The 20,130-nt window shown below is 52.8% G+C and overlaps 1 protein-coding gene across 1 annotated transcript in view; it reads left to right on the top strand.

Annotated features, from left to right (window-relative positions):
• PTCHD2 (patched domain containing 2) overlaps positions 1-20,130 on the top strand; it is a 52,547-nt gene that overhangs the window by 28,747 nt on the left and 3,670 nt on the right. The window contains exons 4-17 of the mRNA XM_008589868.1: positions 3,281-3,417; positions 4,355-4,489; positions 5,593-5,753; positions 7,084-7,223; positions 8,790-8,938; positions 9,171-9,332; positions 10,140-10,301; positions 12,258-12,371; positions 13,089-13,225; positions 14,336-14,520; positions 16,037-16,167; positions 16,248-16,420; positions 17,309-17,435; positions 17,893-18,038. Of these exons, the coding sequence (XP_008588090.1) occupies positions 3,281-3,417; positions 4,355-4,489; positions 5,593-5,753; positions 7,084-7,223; positions 8,790-8,938; positions 9,171-9,332; positions 10,140-10,301; positions 12,258-12,371; positions 13,089-13,225; positions 14,336-14,520; positions 16,037-16,167; positions 16,248-16,420; positions 17,309-17,435; positions 17,893-18,038 (2,059 nt within the window). The remainder of the gene's footprint in view (positions 1-3,280; positions 3,418-4,354; positions 4,490-5,592; positions 5,754-7,083; positions 7,224-8,789; positions 8,939-9,170; positions 9,333-10,139; positions 10,302-12,257; positions 12,372-13,088; positions 13,226-14,335; positions 14,521-16,036; positions 16,168-16,247; positions 16,421-17,308; positions 17,436-17,892; positions 18,039-20,130) is intronic.

The raw sequence follows: 20,130 nt of genomic DNA, 5'->3' as shown, positions 1-20,130 counted from the left end.
CTTTTTTCCGTGTCCGGCAACGGATCGCAACCCTCAGTGTTGCCCCCGCACCGGGCCGGGGACCGGCAACGGGATTGCAACCCTCAGCGTCGCCCCCATGCCTCGCTCAGCCAGTGAGCGGGAACCGGTCTGTATGTGGGATCCGAACCCTCGAGCAGGAGCGCCACCGCGCTTCCCAAGCGGCGCACTATCCAGTGCGCCACCGGGCCGGCCCCCTGAAGTTTTCTTTATTGGAAGATTTTTAACTACAAATTCAATTTTTAAAATAGTAAGTACTAAGGTTATTTATTTTTTCTTGCATGAGTTTTGGTAGTTTAAGTCAATGGAATTTTTTCATTCTATTTATATTGTTAAATTTGTTGGTATAAAGTGATTCATAATATTTCTTTATTATCTTTTAAATGTTTGTAGTAACTGTAGTGATGTTGACTCTTTCATGTGTGTCTCCCCTCTTTTTTGTGATTAGTCTGGCTAGAGGCTTATCAATTTTATTGATCTTCTCAAAGAACTAGCTATGGGTTTCATTGACTTTGTTGCTTTTTCTGTTTTACATTTCATTGATTTCTGTTATCTTTATTATTTCTTTTCTTCTGCTTACTTTATATTTAATTTTCTCTTGTTCTACTTTCTTAAAATAGAAGCTGAGGTCACTGATTTGAAGCCTTTCTTCTTTTCTCATATAGGTGTTTAGTGCTATAAAATTTCCCTTAAGTACTACTGCTTTAGAACATCCCACAAATTTTGATATGTTGTATTTTAATTTTCATTCAGTTAAAAATGCTTTCTGCTTTTCCATTTGATTTATTCTTTGACCTATGTGTTATTTAAAAATACGCTATTTTGTTTCCAAATATTTAGGAATTTTTCAGATATCTTTTTGTTACTGATTTTTAACTTAATTTCATTGTGGTCAGAGAACATACTTTGGATGACTTGAGTCCTTGTGAATTTATTGAGTCTTATTTATGGTCCATATATGGTCTGTCTTGCTAAATGTTCTGTATGCACTCAAAAAGAATGTGTATTCTGTTGTTATTGAGTGGAGTGTACTGTAAGTGTTAATTAGATCAAGTTTGTTGATGGTATTGTTCAAGTCCTCTATATCCTTACTGATTTTCTGTTTAATCTAGCAATTAGTGAGAGAGGGATATTAAAATGTACAACTGTAACTGTGGATTTCTCAATTTTTTTTTCAGTTCTATCAGTTTTTCCCTCGAGTATTTTAAAGCTCTGTTATTAGGTGCAAAAACATTTATTCTCTTGATGAATTGAGCCCTTTTTCATTTTGAAATTACATCTTTATACTGGTATTATTATTTACTCTAAAATTTACTTCATTTGTTACTTATATAATCAGTTCATCTTTGTTTCGATTCACGTTAGCATAGAATATCTTTCTCTATCCCTTGGGTTTTAACCTATTCGTGTCTTTATATTTAAAGTGGGTTTCATGTAGGCACCTGGATCTTGATTTTTTAAAATCTGCCTGACATTCTCTGCCTTTGAATTGGTGTATTTAAATCATTTACAGTTAATGTAATTATTAACATGGTTAATTTTATTCTATTTGTCCCATATATTCTCTGTTCCCCTTTTGCTCTCTTTTGCCTTCTTTTGAATGGGCTGAATGTTTTTCTATGATTCCATTTTATCTCCTTTGTTGGCTTTTTAGCTGTAACTCTTTATTTTAATGATCGCTTTGAGGTATGTAGTGTATACACCTCTAAATTATTATAGTACACCTTCAAATAATGTTATATTATTTTATGTATAATATCATTTATGACAGCCTTACAATGCTGTATTGTCTACTGGGCTTTATGCTATTGCTGCCACACGTCTTATTTTTATGTATGTTATAAACCCCACACTACATTGTTATTTTTTTTAAATGGTCAGTTATCTTTTAAAGGGATTTAAGTAAATAAGAAAAATTCATAAATTTACTCATGTCATTTACATTTCCAGTGGTGTTCGTTCTTTTGTGTAGATCCATATTTTCATATATTATCACTTTTCTTCTGCCCAAAGGACTTCCTTTAACATCTCTTGTAGTATGGGTGTATTGGAGATTAACTATTTCAGCTTTTGTGTATCTGAAAAGTCGTTATCTTGCTTTCATTTCTGAGATAATTTTTTCTGGGTACAAAATTCTGGGTTGACTTTTCCCACTATCGATAGGATGTTGCTGCAGTGTTTTCTAACTTGCATTGTTTCCAGTGAGAAGTCTGCTGTCAGCCTCATCTTTGTTCCTTTGTATGTGATGTGTCTTTTTCTTCAGGTTCCTTTTAAGATTTTCTCTTGTCATTGTTTTTGAGCAATTTGATTATTATGTGCATTGCTGTAGCTTTATTCATGATTTTTGGTATGTGGGGTTTGTTGCTTGAGCTTCTTAGATAATGGATTTATAGTTTTCATCAAGTCTGGAACATTCTCAGCCTTCCTTGGGGAGCTCAATAACCCAAATATTAGGCTTCACTGAGGAGTGGAAACTCTCTCAAGGTAGCAAGCCAAGATGACCATAGGGCCCATTTTTTTCTTATCTCTCAGAGATCATCATCCTTTGTTGTCTGATGTCCAAAGTCTCATTTCATATATTTCCTCATATTTTTGTTGGTTCCAGTGAGAAGGTAAATGTAGAGTTCCTCTTGTTAGTCCATGTTGGCCAGAAGCAGATGTCACTCTGTTTGTATTTTAAAACAGAGTTTGACCAACCTAGTCCTGTGTTCTTTATTGAAAATAGCTTGTGTTGGCTGATTGGTTAACTCAGTTGGTTAGAGCACAGCCTTATAACACCAAGGTCATGGGTTCAGATCTTGTACCAGCCAGCTGCAAAGAAAAACAAAACAAAGAAGGAAAGAAACAAACAAAACTTGCATTAAGCACACACTGAATAGCAGTGTAAAACTAAGTATCTGGAAGCCAGTTTGAATTTAAAATTTTGCTGTGGATAATCGAGAATTGGAAGATGACATAGAATCTGATTATAATTGATTATTATCTGTGTAGAGCAGTGGTTCTCAACCTTGGCCATACATCTGAATCACCTGAGAGATTTAACAAACTCTAATGACTCAGCCGCACCCCAGAAATTCTGACTTAATCTGTCTAGAGTCTGGCCTGGACATCAGGATTTTTGGAAGTCCCCAGGTGATGTTAACGTGCAGCCAAGGTGAAGAGCCATTGGTGAAGTGGGTAGCTCCTGGTCCTCCTCCAAGTGTTCACAGCCATCTCTAAATCCCTTTCCATCTTTCCTCTCTCCATGTACTCTTTTCCCCAGCAAAGTCCAGGTTCTCTATGGGGGGACAGACCTCTTTGACTATGAGGTGCGTAGAACCTTCAACAATGACATGCTCCTGGCCTTCATCAGCAGCAGCTGCATCGCTGCCCTCGTCTACATCCTCACCTCCTGCTCAGGTAGGGCTTCCCTGAAGGACCAGCCTGGAGCCAGCCCTCTTCTCTTTTCCCAGTGTGCTCCTGTCTGGCTAAAGCCTGCCTTCTCAAGAATGCCAATAATAGTCTTGAATCCAGCATGTCAGAGCTTGGGGTGGTGGTGCTCAGAAATCATCTTTCAACTCCAGGCAGGCAGAGGCCGAGAGAGGTTGGATCTTACCCAAGGGCTCCCACCCCCAGGACCTCACACAGGTTGACTTTTAGCCCTTTCGCCATTTTTCTCCTTTCAATAGCTTTGTGTTGTGGAGTCTGGGGTTTTAGACTCTCCCCTATGGATTATTCTGTAGCCTGTTTAATGGTCCCAAGTCAGCTGCCCCTTTTCCCCCAGTTCACATTTCCCTCTCTACCTCCCCATGTACACTAGCTGCTTCTTACTGCTGTCAGTGTACAGTAGACATATTCTATTGCACAAGTGAAAAAGGGATGGTAATACCTTCAAAAATGGAAATATCTTTAAAAATGTTGCATTCATCCGTGCAACAAATATTTATTGGTTACCAACTATGTGCCAGATGCTGTAAGGTGCCAGTAGACCTAATAGACACAGTGCCTACCCCCATGTAACCTCTAGTCTCCTGGGGTGACAGACATTAAATATATAATGTTCATAATTCTGTTACCAGAGGTAAGTTCTGCAGAGATGAGGTCCCACAGGCTACCTGACTTACTCAGAGTTGGCTTCATCTCTTTCACTCGGGCCTCCTGCCAGCACATTCTTTGGGCATGGAGAACTGAGAATTGGTCCTACACCTGTGATGGGAACAGACAGGGTGGTGAAGGGTGCCAGGGGCGAGGGCAGGGGATAAGGTAGGACCCAGTCAAAGTCAAGGACACTGAAGGGGGTTTGTGTTCCATGATAGCCCTCCCCACTTTGTCACCTTGTGCCCCTTGCCCTGCCCAGTGTTCCTGTCCTTCTTCGGGATTGCCAGCATTGGTCTCAGCTGCCTGGTGGCACTCTTCCTGTATCATGTGGTCTTTGGTATCCAGTACTTGGGCATCCTCAATGGAGTGGCTGCCTTCGTGATAGTGGGCATTGGTGAGTTGCCTCTGTTGCCATGGCAGTGGGCCTCCCACATGGGAACTCTGCCTCTTCCCCCAAAAAGGGCCTTCTCCCTAGGCTCAAAGCCTGGCTTCTATGGGGGCTCTAAAAAGTCCCCTGTCAGGCCTCAGAGCCTTGGAGTGTGGGGGTTAGAATAGGAGTGGCTGGGCCGGCCCGGTGTGTGGTGGTGGGAGTGTGGCGGTGCTCCAGCCGAGGGTTCGGATCCCACATACAGACCGGTTCCCGCTCACTGGCTGAGCGAGGTGCGGGCGCGGCACTGAGGTTTGCGATCCCGTTGCCGGTCCCCGGTCCGGTGCGGGCGCAACACTGAGGGTTGCGGTCTGCTGTGTGTGTGTGTGTGTGTGTGTGTGTGTGCACGCGCGCGCACACGAGGACACTTCAAAAAGTTTGTGGCAAAATTGAATTAAAAGATAAGTGTTTCCTTGGGCCGGCCCAGTGGTGCACTGCTACAGTGCGCCGCTTGGGAAGTGTGGCGGTGCTCCAGCCGAGGGTTCGGATCCCACATACAGACCGGTTCCCGCTCACTGGCTGAGCGAGGTGCGGGCGCGGCACTGAGGTTTGCGATCCCGTTGCCGGTCCCCGGTCCGGTGCGGGCGCAACACTGAGGGCTGCGGTCTGCTGCCGGACACGAAAAAAGACAAAAAAGGAAAAAAAAAAAAAAAAAGAATAGGAGTGGCTGTTGTTGGCTCGTGGCTTAGTTGTGTAAAGTACCTGTGTCATAGAATATGGGGGGCAGGGAGATCCTTGGCATGTGGTGGGTGGAGAGAGCAGAGGAGTATGCTGGGTAGAGGTGAGGATTTTGGGAAAGGCCTAGGAAGTGTGGGAAGGAAGATAAGATTTGGAAGAAGGCCTAGTTCTGGGGGTGGGGCCAAGCAGTTTGGTGGGCGGGGCTTGGACTCTTGGTGGGAAGATCCAGTAAGGTGGGTCTTTCCAAACTCCATGCTCAGGAATAGGACTCTCCTGGAGCCTTTCCTCTCTGGAGGCCACTCAGAGCTGGTCCAGGCCCAGGTTGGGCCTGATTCTGGAGACTGCAGCATGACCCTGAGCCCACCCTCCTGAGCTGTGACTTCTTCCCGCAGGTGTAGACGACGTTTTTGTGTTCATCAACACCTACCGCCAGGCCACGCACCTGGAAGACCCGCAGCTGCGGATGATCCACACCATCCAGACGGCAGGCAAGGCCACCTTCTTCACCTCCCTGACCACGGCCGCAGCCTACGCAGCGAACGTCTTCTCCCAGGTGGGAGACCCGCCCCTCTGTCACTGTCCTCCCCTCCCCCTTCCTCCCGTACACACCTGGCTCCTGGTCTCTGCTCCTCCCACCCGCCCCTTTTCTGTTCACACAGCCTTTGCCTCCAGGTACCTGCCATGTCTCTAGAGTGAGTCCATTTTTGTTACTAATCACCCATTATCGAAACTTAATGAATGGGAAAATTATAATAATACAAACAGTATTTATTACCAGTACTCATTAGTAGTAATCCAGCCTCTGCCCTAAAGGGTATTTGACAGTTTCCAAAGCTCTTTACACTTAATCTTCATTACCTGTGACAAATGTACAAGACCATCCCTATTTTCCTAATACGGAAACTGAGGCCCAGAGAGGTAAAGTGACTTCCTCAAGGTCACACAGCTGGTAAGGGACGAGCCTGGCCAAGTCTCCTGACTTCTGGTCCAGAGCCATTCCCACCCACCTGCTTCATGCTGCGTTTTCGTCCCTGATGCTGACTTCCTCTTCCCCGTGCTCCATCGGGCCTCTGACCGGGGTGTGGGAGAAGGTGCTGAATTCAGCTGTGACCTTGCTGCTGAAAGAAGCCAAAAGACAGTGAGTCAGCCCAAGTCTTGGAGAGATTTTATGACCTGGGCCAAGTAGCCCATCTAGAAACCACTAGATGCTTTGGCTTATCCAGGCCTTCCTGGAGAACTGCATCCAGAAAGCAGGCGGAGCTGGGTTCAAGTACTGCTGTGTGACCTTGGGCGGGTTGTTTAACCTCTCTGAGCCTCACTTTCCTCATGTGTGGATTATTCAGGGACTGACATGAGAAGATGGTTGTGAAAGTGTTTCAGAAAGAGCACAGGCTTGTCTCCTTGTTCGTTACAGTTTTCTTCCAACTGGCACATCCCTATGCAGGTTCCTGTGACATGTCCAGAGCATACCCATTGCTCCTAGTCCCCAGCCTCCCTGCTTCTGTCATGTGACAGTGATCTCTCCCTTCCTCCTCACTGACACATGGCCTGGTCCAACAGGATGCATTTTCCTCTATTCCTTATTTGTTCATGTAGTGACAGCTACTGAGCACTTCCTCTGTGCCAGACACTGTTCCCTGCAGTGGGCTGCAGAGAGACAAGAGCCTTCACTCTCAAGGTGGAGACCCTTCCTCCGCTGCTGTGCTCCTCGGCACCAGCCCTTGGCTGCCGGTGTCCTCCTCAGCTGGCGGCTGGCATTCCGGCAGCCTAGGCTTTGTCATCCTGCCTCGGTCTGGGGGTAGTCTGGGGTCCAGAGTGTCTTTGGCTGCAGGAGTCCCCAGGCCCACCCAGCCCCACACCCCTCTCTCCCTCTCCATCACCAGATCCCGGCTGTCCATGACTTTGGCCTGTTCATGTCTCTCATCGTGTCCTGCTGCTGGCTGGCCGTGCTCTTCACCATGCCAGCGGCCCTGGGCCTCTGGAGCCTGTACCTCGCCCCCTTGGAGAGCTCCTGCCAGACCAGGTGAGCTTGGCCGTGCCCTCCCCTCACTGACTATTCCTAACAGGCCTCCGGGGGCCACTCAGCACACCAGCCTCTATTCTGCAAGCCTTTTTGGTTCATTAGTGAGCACCTTCCGTATGCCCAGTCCTGTGCTAGGCAGAAGGAGAAGATGCTTCTGTCTAGTAATTACAATTTGTGACCACCTACTGCGTGCCAGGAAGTGGCAAAGCACTTTTGTACAAGTTCTTGTGATACCACCACCATCCCCCTGAACCCCGGCAGCTGGGTCCTCCTCTTATGCCCATTTTACAGATAAGAAAACGAGGACTCGGGGAGGTCAGGCAACTTTCTCAAGGTCACCTATTTAGTAGGTAGCAGGGCCAGGATCTAAACCCAAGAACATCTGAGTCCAAAGCCCATGCTCTTAGCTGCCGTGTTAATGTCCTCAGGTTCTTGTCTTTAGATGTAGTGAGCTGTGCGTGAAGTTGAATGGGTCAGTCCGGAGTTGCTGCCGGAGGTCAAGGGAGAGGGGTCTCATGGGCCTGGTGGTTGGGGACGGTGGGGAGGGAGAGGAGTGTGGAATCAGTTCTGGGGTTAGAAGTATTGAGGGATGATGGAGTCTCTGGGCCTGGGGCAGGGCATACAAAGGCTTTGGCCAGTGGTGTTCAGGGGTCCATGACGATGTCCTCCTGACCATGGTGAGCTGACGAGGGGCCAAAGGGAGATGAGAGCCTGGCAAAGAGCTCAGGCTTGGGCCTGGGACAAAGTCCTGAGTTCTCCCTGCTGACAGCCTCTCCCTTCGGGGCTGCCACATGTGGTGGTGCAGGTTGGACACTGCACAAGGGCACCCTGGCTGAGGCACTATTTCCATAACAGTTTTATGACATAGGCACAAAGTGTCTTGGGGAAAAGGCACTTTTTTCCTAATCTCTACAGAGATGCCAAATGAGCCCTGCCCCATCCCTAACCTCCAGCCTGGGGCAGGTTTTCCCCAGTAGTCTTATTGGACACGGGGCCTTCCCAGTCACTCGGAGCTGGGCTCCAACCTCAGCCTCTTCGTTGGTAGCTGGAACCTTGGGCAGGTTACTTAACCTCTCTGCGTCTGTTTCCTTCTCCATAAAACAGGTGTAATCACTGTGTGGGAGTCCTGACAAGATTAAGTGAGGGAACCCACACAGGGCCCGTGTCTCGCTGCCTGGCACGCAGCACACTGAGTGTTACCCGTGTGTATTATTCTTGTCCCCAGTCCCTGGGGCGAGCCTCACCTCCCTGCATTCACTCCAGCCGGGGCCTTGGCCATGTTGGCTGCAGCCTCAGCCCGGCCCAGCTTCCCCTCATCCTGGCTCCCCCGAGTATTAGTTGGTGTCAGAGCCCCTGGGCCACGTGACAGTAGAAGAATGATTCCCCTGCTTTGGTCACGTCATTGCCTGGCCTGCTACATGTAGTCATCCCATCCCTGTCACCATGTATCTCCCCAGAGGAAAACTGAGGGATACCTGGGTTCACGAGACTGCTGGGGCCTTTGCCCTGCCTTCCCTGGGTACCCACAACCCTCTGGGCTCATCCCCTTCCCCACTCTCTCAATAGCTGCCACCAGAAGTGCGGCCGCAAGAGCTCCCTGCACTTCCCCGGGGACGTGTTTGCTGCTGCTGAGCGGGCTGGGGGCAGCCCTGCCCAGGGCCCCATACCCTACCTGGATGATGACATCCCCTTGCTGAATGTCGAGGAGGAGCCAGGTGAGAGCTGGGGCAGGCTGCCCTGCTGACCCTGGTGAGACCCAGAGGCTGCCTCTGCCCAGGATCGGGGGGAGCCCATGACAAGGTGGTCTGAGGACAGGCTGGTTCTGAGGCAGGATGCTGGACAAGATGGGCAAGATGGTCTGTGGGGATCCTCCATTAGCATTTGGGCTCCCCTGGAGAGGGTGTGGACCAGGGTGGGCTTTGACAGGCCACTGCTCTGCCCTGGCAGTGTCGCTGGAGTTGGGAGATGTGTCCTTGGTGTCTGTGCCCCCCGAGGGCCTGCAGCCAGACCCCGACAGGGGCAGCCGGGGCCAGCTCCTCGTCCAGCTGCAGGAGCTGCTGCACCACTGGGTCCTGTGGTCCGCCGTCAAGAGCCGCTGGGTGATTGTGGGTAAGTGGGCCCCCCACCTGCTTCCCCTGTGTCTCGCAGCTCCGCCCCTGTGCCTGAGGTGTGGGGCAGACTCCCCCAGAGAACCCCGGCAATGGGAGCCCCCCCCCACAGGTGGACTAGAGGTCAGAGCCCTGGGTGGGAGCCTGTCGCTCTCTGAGCCTCACCTTCGTCCTGCGTAGAATGCCGCTGGTCCTGCCGTGGCTACTGCTTACTGAGCATCTACTATGTGCCAGTCCTCACGCTGGGCAGTAGAGCAGAGCGCTCAAGGCTTGGACTCTAGAGGTCGATCAGCTTGGCTGCGTTTGAATCCCAATTCTGCCACATCCTAGCTGTGTGACTTAGGCTGTGTCAGCGAGTCTGACACTCAGTTTCCTGTTCTATAATGGAGGATAAGAATGGTGTCTAGGGAGGCAGTTGTGACGAATGCCACAGCGCATGTAAAGATCTCAGCCTGATGCATGGCATGCAGTAAGTGCTCAATAAATGCTCAGTGCTATGATCTTCAACAGTGTTTTAGAGTTGCATGAGATCAAGTGGACATGCCAGCTCTTTATAAACTACTGTGTGCTCTAAGATGGTGGCTGTCTATTGTCCAGGAGTGCTAGCTTATAGCTTATCGTCAGACCCCAGGTGACACCACATGTAACCACCCACTTTATCCCTATCTCTGGCAAACTTCACCCACAGGCTGCCATGCTGGGCCATTGCACATTCCCTTGGGACACCCCCCACCCCCATAATGAGAGCAGCTCTTTCCTAGGGCTCTGGAGGCCACAGCCCCACCTAGTGCCTGTCCTTTCCTTGTAGGGCTCTTTTTCTCCATCCTCGTCCTGTCCCTGGTGTTCGCCAGCCGGCTCCGCCCTGCCAGCCGGGCCCCGCTGCTCTTCCGGCCCGATACCAACATTCAGGTGCTGCTGGACCTCAAGTACAACCTGAGCGCTGAGGGCATCTCCTGCATCACCTGCTCAGGTGAGGCTTTCCAGCAGGGGTGTCCCCCTCCCTCTTTGATGTCTAGGTCTCAAAGACGATTGGCCTGAGAGATGCAGGATCCGGGCTCCCCATCACTGTGTGACGTCAAGCAGATACTTACCCCTGAGCCTCAGTGGTCTCATGTTCATTAAATAAACTACTGGCTGGGTGCAGTGGACAGGAGGGACAGGTTCCTGAGCTCAGGGAGTCCACAATCTGGTGCTAGGGACAGGCTGTCATAATAGTAGATCTGAGCTTTGGTAGAGGAAGAACAGGGTGCCTCAGGAGCACAATATCATGGAAGGCTTCTGGAAGAGGTCATGTCTAAGCCAGACTCGAAGAATGGGAAGGGGTTAGCCAGGCCGGAAGGGGAGAGGAAGGAGAGATCTAGGCAAGAGGTCAGCACCTGAGGTGGGAAAGACCAGGGCCATGTTTGAGAGGGGCACTTAGGAGCTAAGGCTGGCCTGCTGGGCTGGGCCAGAGGAGGCGGGCTAAGGTTTTATTTGTTTTATTTTATTCTAATTGTCAGTGGAAACTTGTGGAGGGTTTAAGTTGAGAGGGGCCAACATTGAGTCTCTCACATGCTGTGTGGAGGGGGACTGGAGGGCCAGGGTGGAAGCTGGCTGGGAGGCCAGGTAGGAGCTGGTCCAGTCATTTAGACTAGAGACGGTGGGGGCTGCTGGTGGAGTCGAGGGGGTTTTAGGAGGTGATCTCCATAGGACTTGGTGACAGAGTTGGGGACAAGCGAGGAGAGGAGATAAAGCTGCCTCCTTGCCTTTGAGGTAGTCTGGCCCAGGCTTCATTTTACAGAGGGTGGGACTGAGGTCGGGCCTGGGGGCAGGTGAAGTCGACCCGAGGTCTTACAGCTCTGCCGGGTCATGTAGAAACCAAATGAGAAAATGCTTGGGTGAGCGCTTCCAGCTCATGGGAGCAGATCCGCCAACTGCTGTAATTGCCTTCGTTTAATTAGGGTGGTGTTCGGGTTCACGCGGCCTTCCCCTTGGTAGTGGCATCAGCCAAATGCATGACAATCAACTACAGTGCTGAGAGGTGCCCGAAGAGCCCTGGCCACGTCCCCAGCTCCTCTCCCCACCGGCCTGGGCAGGGAATTCCGCTCCATCATCACTGCTGCTACACACCCCTGCCCTCCGTCACGGACAGACCCCAGGGTGGTCCCCAGGTTCCTGGACAACATCTGCAGGAGAGACAGGACCCCAGCTGGAGTCCAGCCCAGCCCCTGTACCTCTTGTCGCTCTGAGCTGCCTCTTAAAGGGACCCCTCGTGTTGCAGCAAAGAGAGCTTCGGCGTCAGGAGCAGACAGGGCTGGACTCCAGCGGGGCCCTGCAGCTCACTTCCTCGTGCAGGTCGCAGGCCTCCCAGACCCTCAAACGGGGTTAATGATAACAACCTCCTAGGGTGGCTGTGAAGATTTAAATTTTTAAGGCATAACATTTCTCTCATTAAAAAAAAAAAAAAAAAAACACTAATCCGCGATGCTTGAGGCAAAACAGGAATGTAGGAATATCTCTCATTATCTCTGCCAGTTGAACGTTCCATCCCTAATCGCTCCTAATAGTTGGGCATTTATCACATGCCAGACATGTAGCTGAGTGCAGGAGATTCAGCAGCCCATTTAGTCCTTCACCCACCTCTGTGGGAGGTGTCATCCCACCCGACAGATGAGGAGGGCGAGGCAGAAAGGGGACAGTAGGCAGAGCTTCCGTGTCTTTCTCTGGGCAGGGCTGGAGGGGCCCTTTCTCTTGGCTTAAGATTCCCATAAATTCAATATTTGACTTTTTTTCCAGTTCTATCTAGTTTCTTTCAGATCCCTGGCATCCAGCCCCTCTAGTCCCCACACCCATGTTCCTGGGACTGTCACAGATCCCGGCCCCTGCCCTTCGCCCACTGGGCCCAGCCAGGGAAGCCCTGCTGTCCCTGACGCTGCGTGGGGGATAGGTCTGTTTCAGGAGAAGCCCCACAGCCTGCAGAACAACATCCGGACATCCTTGGAGAAGAAGAAGCGAGGCTCGGGGGCCCCCTGGGCCAGCCGGCCTGAGGCCACCCCTCAGGGTGAGTGTTGGGGGTGGGAGAAATCCTCCTTGGTGCTAGGATACAGGGGCCCCGTACAGGAGCAGATAAAATTCATTCTTGATTCTCCTGCAAAAACAAGAGCCTGTGTTCTTGAGTCACTGCAGAGGTGAAGTCTGGACCTCACCTGCTATCCCAGCAGCTCTCCTGGGCCCAACAGTGGGTGTCCCCCTGCCACCCCCTAGCCTGGCCTGTTGTGCTGCACAAACCCACCCAGTACATCGAAGCCATCCTGAGTCTCTGGGGCAGGGGAGGGGCATCCTGAGCTCTGTCGGCTAGCAGACAAGTGTACTGTGGGAATTAACCTCCTGAGAGGCATTTCCATCTGTCCTTGTCACCTCATGGCATTGTCACCATGTCTGTCCCAATCATTGTCATTACCAGCACCAGCCGCACCATTCACACCATGGTCCCTATCAATGGCACCACTACCCTTGTCCATCACTGGCTCAACTTCACCTTCCTCCATCACTGTCATCCCCACCATCCTTGCCACCAGCCCATCCTGGTGACCACCACCTCTCCCACCATCATTGCCATGGACCTGGTCCAGTAGAGAAGAACAAAGCTGGCATTTGGAGATAAGCCTGAGGTCAAAGCTCAGCCCTATGGTCAGCAGAGCTGAGGGTGGCCTGCTCCAGGGTCAGAAGCCAGTCAAGGTGACCGTCCACTCTTCTTCCATCCTTCATTTGTCCCTAGACTCCCCGGGCACCGTGTACGTCTCCAAAGTGAAGAGTAAAGGCCACCCACCTGTCTACAGGCTCTCCCTCAATGCCAGCCTGCCTGCCCCTTGGCAGACCGTGTCCCCTGGGGATGGAGAGGTGCCCTCCTTCCAGGTGAGCCTGGGCTGTCATGAAATGAGCCACCACCACCAGGGGAGGGACCCTCAATGCCAACCTAGTGGATACTGGCCAGTAGGGAGGGGGAAACAGAGTCTTTGAGGATGGAGCTGCTACTGGCAGATGAGGACCCCCCCCCCCATAAATTAGCCAGATCTGTGGCAGGGACATGCGAGTGGTAAGTGGGCTTCCAAGTCAGCCAGGCCTGGGTTCGAGTACCAGCTCTGCCATTTACACACTGTATGTCTTTGGGTGGATTACTTAGTGCCTCTGAGTCTCAGTTTCCTCATCTGTGAAATGGGGTATAAAAAGTGCTGGAGGTACATGAGGCGAGGCCTGTGCAGTACATAACATCTGGGATGTAGTGAGTGCTCAGAGAGTGCAGGTGTCGGCGGCTCTCCCTCCTGGCAGCTGCTCCAGCACCCCAGCAAAGAGTCTCCGAGGGCCAACCCAGGCTTCCAGTTCCCCTCACAGGGGTCATTCGTGTTTCTTTAATATGTTACACCCTCCGGGGTGACAGGCGCACATGCCACTCGTTTGTTCCATTTGAAAGATGAGGTCTCTGAGGCTTTCCCTGACTCTGAGCCTTTGCACATGCTGTTCTCACTGCCTCGAAAGCTTCCCTTCCAGCCTAATGTGCAGCTGACTCCTCAGGCCTCATTCAGTCTCGGCACAAATGTCCACCCCCTCACAGAGCCCTGTCGTGGCCACCCTCCTTGTCCACTGCCATTTATCCTCTGTCTTATCTTAATTATCTAATTCACAACCCCTAACAGAACCCAAAGCCATCACTATTGCCAGCTCCAGGCGGGCAGGGACCGTGCCCATCCTGGTCAACAGTGTGTCCTCAGAGCCCAGCACAGAGTAGATGCTCAGTGCACGTTTGTTGGAGGGACAAATGAGGCTCAGAGAGAGAGGAAGGGATTTGCCCAGTTTTCAAACTCAAACCCAGGCCTCCTGAGCCTCTGCCCAGGCTCTGTCCCTCACTGTAGAGGCTGGGACAGGGTGGGATATGACAAAGAGGGAGGGGACGGAGCCTGAGGCTGGGTGCAGGCCGAGGCAGCCTCCCCGAGTCACGTGTCTTGTCTCTGTCGATCCACTGCTTAGGTGTATAGAGCGCCTTTTGGTAACTTCACCAGGAAGCTGACCGCTTGTATGTCTACAGTAGGGCTGCTCCAGGCGGCGAGCCCCTCCCGCAAGTGGATGGTGACAACCTTGGCCTGTGATGCCAAGCGGGGCTGGAAGTTTGACTTCAGCTTCTACGTGGCCGCCAAGGAGCAGCAGCACACCCGGTAACAGAGCCTTGCAGATAAGCCGCTCTCCGCCAGCCCGGCCCATTTGCTCGCCCCCCTCTCCTCACATGAGCAGTGCCACCTCACCTGAAATCGTGCTGATCCGGCTTATTACCTGTGCCCCCAGGAGCACGTCTGCAGCCTGCAGTGGCACCTGGACTGTTTTGTTCCGTACTGTGTCCTCAGAACATAGCGCAGTGCCTGGCACGCAGGTGCTCAGTAAATACTTGCTGAATGAATGAGCGAGTGCGTTCTGCGCTTGCTCTCCAGTGCAGTTATCCACACTCTGAACATATAATTCATTCAGAAAATATTTATTAATATTCTTAGGCTGTAGGTGAGTGAAGGGAGGGACTGTGTCTGTTGTGTTGATCTACTGTGTACTCAGTCCCTGCCTAGTCCCTGCATGAAGGAAGGGCCCCAATACCTGCTGAATGAGGGGCTGTGTCCTGTGCCTCTCAGGGTCTCCAGGCCAGCTGGGGGCATCTTTTCCCAGGTCTCATCCCGACATTCTGAACATGGCCCTACATTCAGTTATGCTTTGAGACCGTGTTAGCCAAGGGTCTCCTGTCTCATCCATTCATTGCTTTAACAAACTTTGAGCGCCGACTGTGTGCCAGCGCTGTGCTGGGGCTGGGCTGTGGTGGTGAACAAGACAGACGTGACTGCTGCCCTGGGGCCATCCGGCAGGAGACGGTCTGCTAACAAGTAAACAGCAGTGTCATTGCAAATTAGGGTAACAGTACTCTGAAAGAAACAGTCCGGCTACCCGTGGTGGCAGAGAGCAGCAGTGCTGGGCCCCACACGGGGACACGGGACTGTGGCCTCTGACGGGATTGGCTTCAGGGCGTTGAGCACCTACAGGAGGCCAAACTCCACTTGGGGTGAAGGGGTGCAGTTTGGAGGCAGGGGGATGACCAAGATGGTTCTCACTGGGTCCGTTTCAGCCCAGCCCCACTTGCTCAGGGGCGGGGGTCCCTCTGCCTCCTTCTCCTGAACCCAGGGTGGGCCCGCTCTGCACATACACATTAGCACTGAAGGGGCAGACAGGCTGCCTGGATGAGCTTAAAACATTCTAGAAAGAACCTTGAGCTATGTCAGTCCAGTGGTTAGCAAGCTGTTTGGCCATGGAACCCTTTCTTCAAACAGAATCTTGAGACTCCCTAACTGTGCAAGTTGAGGTAGGGCTGGGGGCTCTGAGCAGAGACCCCCAAGACTGTCCCTGTTCCCTTCCTGAACTGTTGCATTCCCTGGAGGACAGTTGGAAAACTGCTGGTCTCCTCCACCCTTCGTGACACCTGTGGGGAGACCTAGACCAAAAGAGGGGAAGGGTCTTGACTGGTTTCCTATGAGGAGCCTTGGCAGGGGCGGGACTGGAACAGGCCTCCAAACCCCCAGCCCTGGGCACATTCTCCAACCCCTAGTGTGCTGGGGGAGCCCAAATCCAGACCCCTGCACCCTCCCAGCCCTTTGAGTGGCCACGCGGCCTCAGCCCTGGCCTTCTTTGCCTCCACAGGAGACTGTACTTTGCTCAGGCCCACAAGCCCCCCTTCCACGGGCGCGTGTGTGCGGCACCTCCTGGCTGCCTGCTCAGCTCCGGCCCCGACGGGCCTACCAAAGGCTTCTTCTATGTGCCTAGTGAGAAAGGTACTCATGCGGGGTGCTCCAGTGGGGGCCTCGGGAGCTCGGGCCCACCTTCCCTTACAGCTGGGACTTCCCCTCTGCAGTGCCCAAGACCCGCCTCTCGGCCACCTTCGGCTTCAACCCCTGTGTGAACACGGGCTGCGGGAAGCCAGCGGTGCGGCCGCTGGTGGATACTGGGGCCATGGTCTTTGTGGTCTTTGGCATTATTGGCATCAACCGCACTCGGCAGGTGGACAATCATGTCATCGGAGACCCGGTATGTGGGCTCAGTTTGGGCAGATGCTAAAAGGCCCAGCTGCAACAGGCTTGCAAACAAGTACTGGCCCACGGGGGCCACCAGCCCAGCTCCTCACACCATCTCTTGGCTGCAGCCCAGACAGCACCCCCATGGGTTCCTGGGGGGCACCGTTTCTCTTGAGAACTGAGCAGGGTTGATGTCTTAGAGTTACCCAGGAATCTGGGTACAGTTTGGGGCTCAAGGTGGCTGTCCATCCCCATGAGGGGCTGGAACAGAGATGGGGGAAATCAAGCACGTACGACCCCCCTTGGTCTTCCTTCAGCCTTGGATGATTGCAGCCCTCGCCCTCGGCCCTGCTGCACGCCCTGGCTGGGGTGCTGTCCACTCTGCGAGGACTCCCTCCCTTTATGCGTGTTTGTGTCCTGCGCTGGGCTCTTAAGTGTTTGAAGGCATTGATTGAGCTGGGACTGGGACCATACCTAGCACGTAACGGTGCTGAGGGTTTGTGGGAGGAAGGACTGGTGGATGTGCCCTGCCTTCAGAAGGGGACAAAGGGACCAGGGAGGGGACCAGGTGGACGTGGGAGGACAGGCAGGATATGTCTGTCCAGAAGGGAGGGGAGGAAAGCGACAAGTCCAGGTGAGAACGCTGTGAGCAAAAGCAAAGAGGTGGGGCTGAGGGGCCCATGCAAGGTGGCAGTGACGGAAGCAGAAGATGCTGGTGGGGGCAGGGCAGGCTGGGGTCGGGGGGACAGTGGGTGACCATGCAGAGGGCTGCAATGTGACGGTGACAGTGGCAGCAGGGAGCTACTAAGGGTTCTCACCCAGAGGTGGGTGGGAGGCAGGACCAGGCTTGGGTGCCCATCTCACCAAGCGGCCTGGGCCGGCTTGTGTCTCTTTGGGAAAGGGCAGCGTCGTCTATGACAGCAGCTTTGACCTCTTCAAAGAAATTAGGCACCTGTGTCGCCTCTGCAAGGCCATCGCGGGCAACTCCGAACTGGTGAAGCCGGGTGGGGCCCAGTGCCTACCCTCAGGTGCGTGGGGTGTGGGGAGCCAGTTCCAGGGCAGGCCACAGAGACTGTGGTCCCAGGGTGGACAGCCCAAAGGACGCATGTGCCTGGTGCGTGGGTGTCTGTGGATCTACGTCTGTGCTTGAGTGTGTCCACACCGGAGCGGGGCGTGTGGGAACAGCCGAGTGTTTTCCAGATGAGGGCAGGCTTGTGCGTGAGCAGGGACTTGTGCTGAGGTGCGTGTGTGGTATGTGTGTGCACACCTGCCACAGTAGGTTTTCCAAAAAAGGGGACAGGTCCCCAAATGTCATTTTCATCCCACTGGCAAATGTGTGTTGTAAGTTTCCCACTGACATTACCAATGGTGACAAACACTTTGTAAACCCGGGAGGTAGGTGAGCGGGGTGCACCGGTGGGTGGGGTGGGGATGGGCTGCTCCTCTAGGGCCCACCCACACCCCCTCTCTCGCTTCTCCCTGCAGGCTACAGCATCTCCGCCTTCCTGCAGATGTTGCACCCTGAATGCAAGGAGCTGCCCGAGCCCAACCTGCTACCAGGGCAGCTGTCACATGGGGCCGTGGGCGTCAAGGAGGGCCGTGTGCAGTGGATCTCCATGGCCTTCGAGTCGGTGAGCCCCAGGCAGCCTCACTTGGCACTGTGCAGAGTGCTTGCCTCGCCTATGTCACCTCTGATCCCCAGTCCTCGTCCCAGATTGGGGGGCAGGCAGATACGGTGGCCTGGAGAGGTAGAGTAACTTGCCCAAGGTCCACAGTTAGTGGGTGTCAGTGTCAAGTGCTAAACCAGGCCATCTGGCTGCAGAGCTCTGCCCTTTTTATCCCAGAGGCAGCAGGCAGCTCCCCTCCACCCATCCTCCCTCCCCAGCAACTCAGGGTCCTGTCATTTTGCAGCCTCTGGGCTGTAGGGGCTGGTAGAAGTCCAGGACGCTCCCCTCAGCCACTACGGGAGTCCAGGGTGTGACCAGGGAAGAGAGCTCAGAAGCCAGGGCACTGGCCATCCCACACCTCTCTGCTGCCCTGTCACCCCTGGACACCCCAGGCCCTGTCCAAGGAAGTGCACACATGCACACGTGCTCACACGTGTGTACACACTTATGCACACACCTGCACACCCCCACACACACCCCCAACCTGAGCACCTAAGGGGCCTCTCAGCCCTGGCACTTTGCTCTCTGAGGCATGGACTTGGGGTCCAGTCCTTGCCCCATCCTGGTGTGCTATGTCCTTGAGCAAGTCACTCATCATCTCTGGCCTCAAATTCCTCATCTACAGAATAGGGTTAAGCATCCCCACTCCCACAGGAAGTTATGGAGACTCAGCGAGATTATGCAGAAAGCCTGGGGAGTAAGAACCATAGTGACCAGGTTCTAAGTGGGAGGCGATTCTCATCCCCTGGCCCCCAGCCCCGTCCTCCTTCCCACCATCTGTGTCACTCACTGCACAAGCCACGAAGCCATTGGCCACCAGCCAGGAGGACTCCGGAGCCCTCAAAGTGCCCCCAGGCTAATGCAGTCACCAGTTCAAACCCCCGGGCAGTATTCTTTTTTTACTGTGGTGAAATATACATAAAACAAAACTTTCCATCATAACCATTTGTAAGCAAACAATTCACTGGCATTAAGTATATTCACATGGCTGTGTGACCACTGCCCCCATCCATCTGCTGAGTCTTTTCTTCTTCCCTATCTGGAACTCTGTCCCCACTAGAAACTAACTCTCTCTGTCCCCCAGCCCCTGGCACTTACCATTCAATTTTCTGTCTCTGTGTACAAGGGTACTTCAATAAGTTCATGGAAAGATTTGTGTTACCTTTCAGTACTATTTCTCTGTATTTGACTACTCTAGTGACCTCATGTAATGGAATCAGACAGCATTTGTCCTTTGTGACTGGCTCGCTTCACTTAGCATAATGTCCTCACGTTCATCCGTGTTGTGGCATGTGTCAGAACTGCCTTCCTTTTTCAGGTTGAAGCCCCAGACAGTTTCAGAGAGGAGCAGTGTCCCTGCTCAGGCCCATCCACGCAACAGGGCGTCCACTTACAAGCTGACCCCTGCTGACACTCAGACACACACACGCACACAGACTCACTGTAAACTGCTTTATGCTCAGCAAGAGCAGAATTGAGTCAGTGAGATGCATATAAGAAAGTTCCAGAAAAAAAAATAGAAAGTTCCAGAGCAGGGCAAGTGCCTTTTTCTTTCATTCACATTCCATGAACACCCCCTCAGGGCTGGGCACTGTGAACCAGACAGGCTGCTCCTGCCCTCGGGGACTCACATTCCAGCCAGGAAATGCGCAGGTGGCCAGGCTTTGATGGGGAAGCACGAGGGTGGGGAGAGCCCAGGGAAGGCCCATCTTGGGGCATCGAGGAATGCTTCCTGCAGGAGACAGAACCCTAGCGAGCCTTGAAGAATGAGCAGGAGCTGGCCGTGCAGGCAGAGGGCACAGCATTGCAGAGGGTGGGACATGAGAGAGTTGGGGGGTGGGAGCTGCAGGTGGTTCGGTTGGGAAAGGACAGGGACTTTGGGTGCACCTGAACCTGCTGCTGCTGTCAGAATCCCGTGATGCACTCGGGTTAGTGGGAGCTCATTTTGGATTGGATACCCCCCCCCCCCCCCACACACACACACACAACACATGCCATTGGTGGCCACGGAGCAGACCAGCCCCCCCCCGGGAAGGGGGAGCGGGCCCACGCCCGC

This window comes from Galeopterus variegatus, unplaced genomic scaffold (genome assembly GCF_000696425.1).
Source record: "Galeopterus variegatus unplaced genomic scaffold, G_variegatus-3.0.2 Scaffold138, whole genome shotgun sequence".
NCBI lineage: Eukaryota > Metazoa > Chordata > Mammalia > Dermoptera > Cynocephalidae > Galeopterus > Galeopterus variegatus.
This window is presented reverse-complemented; position numbering and strand designations above follow the sequence as displayed.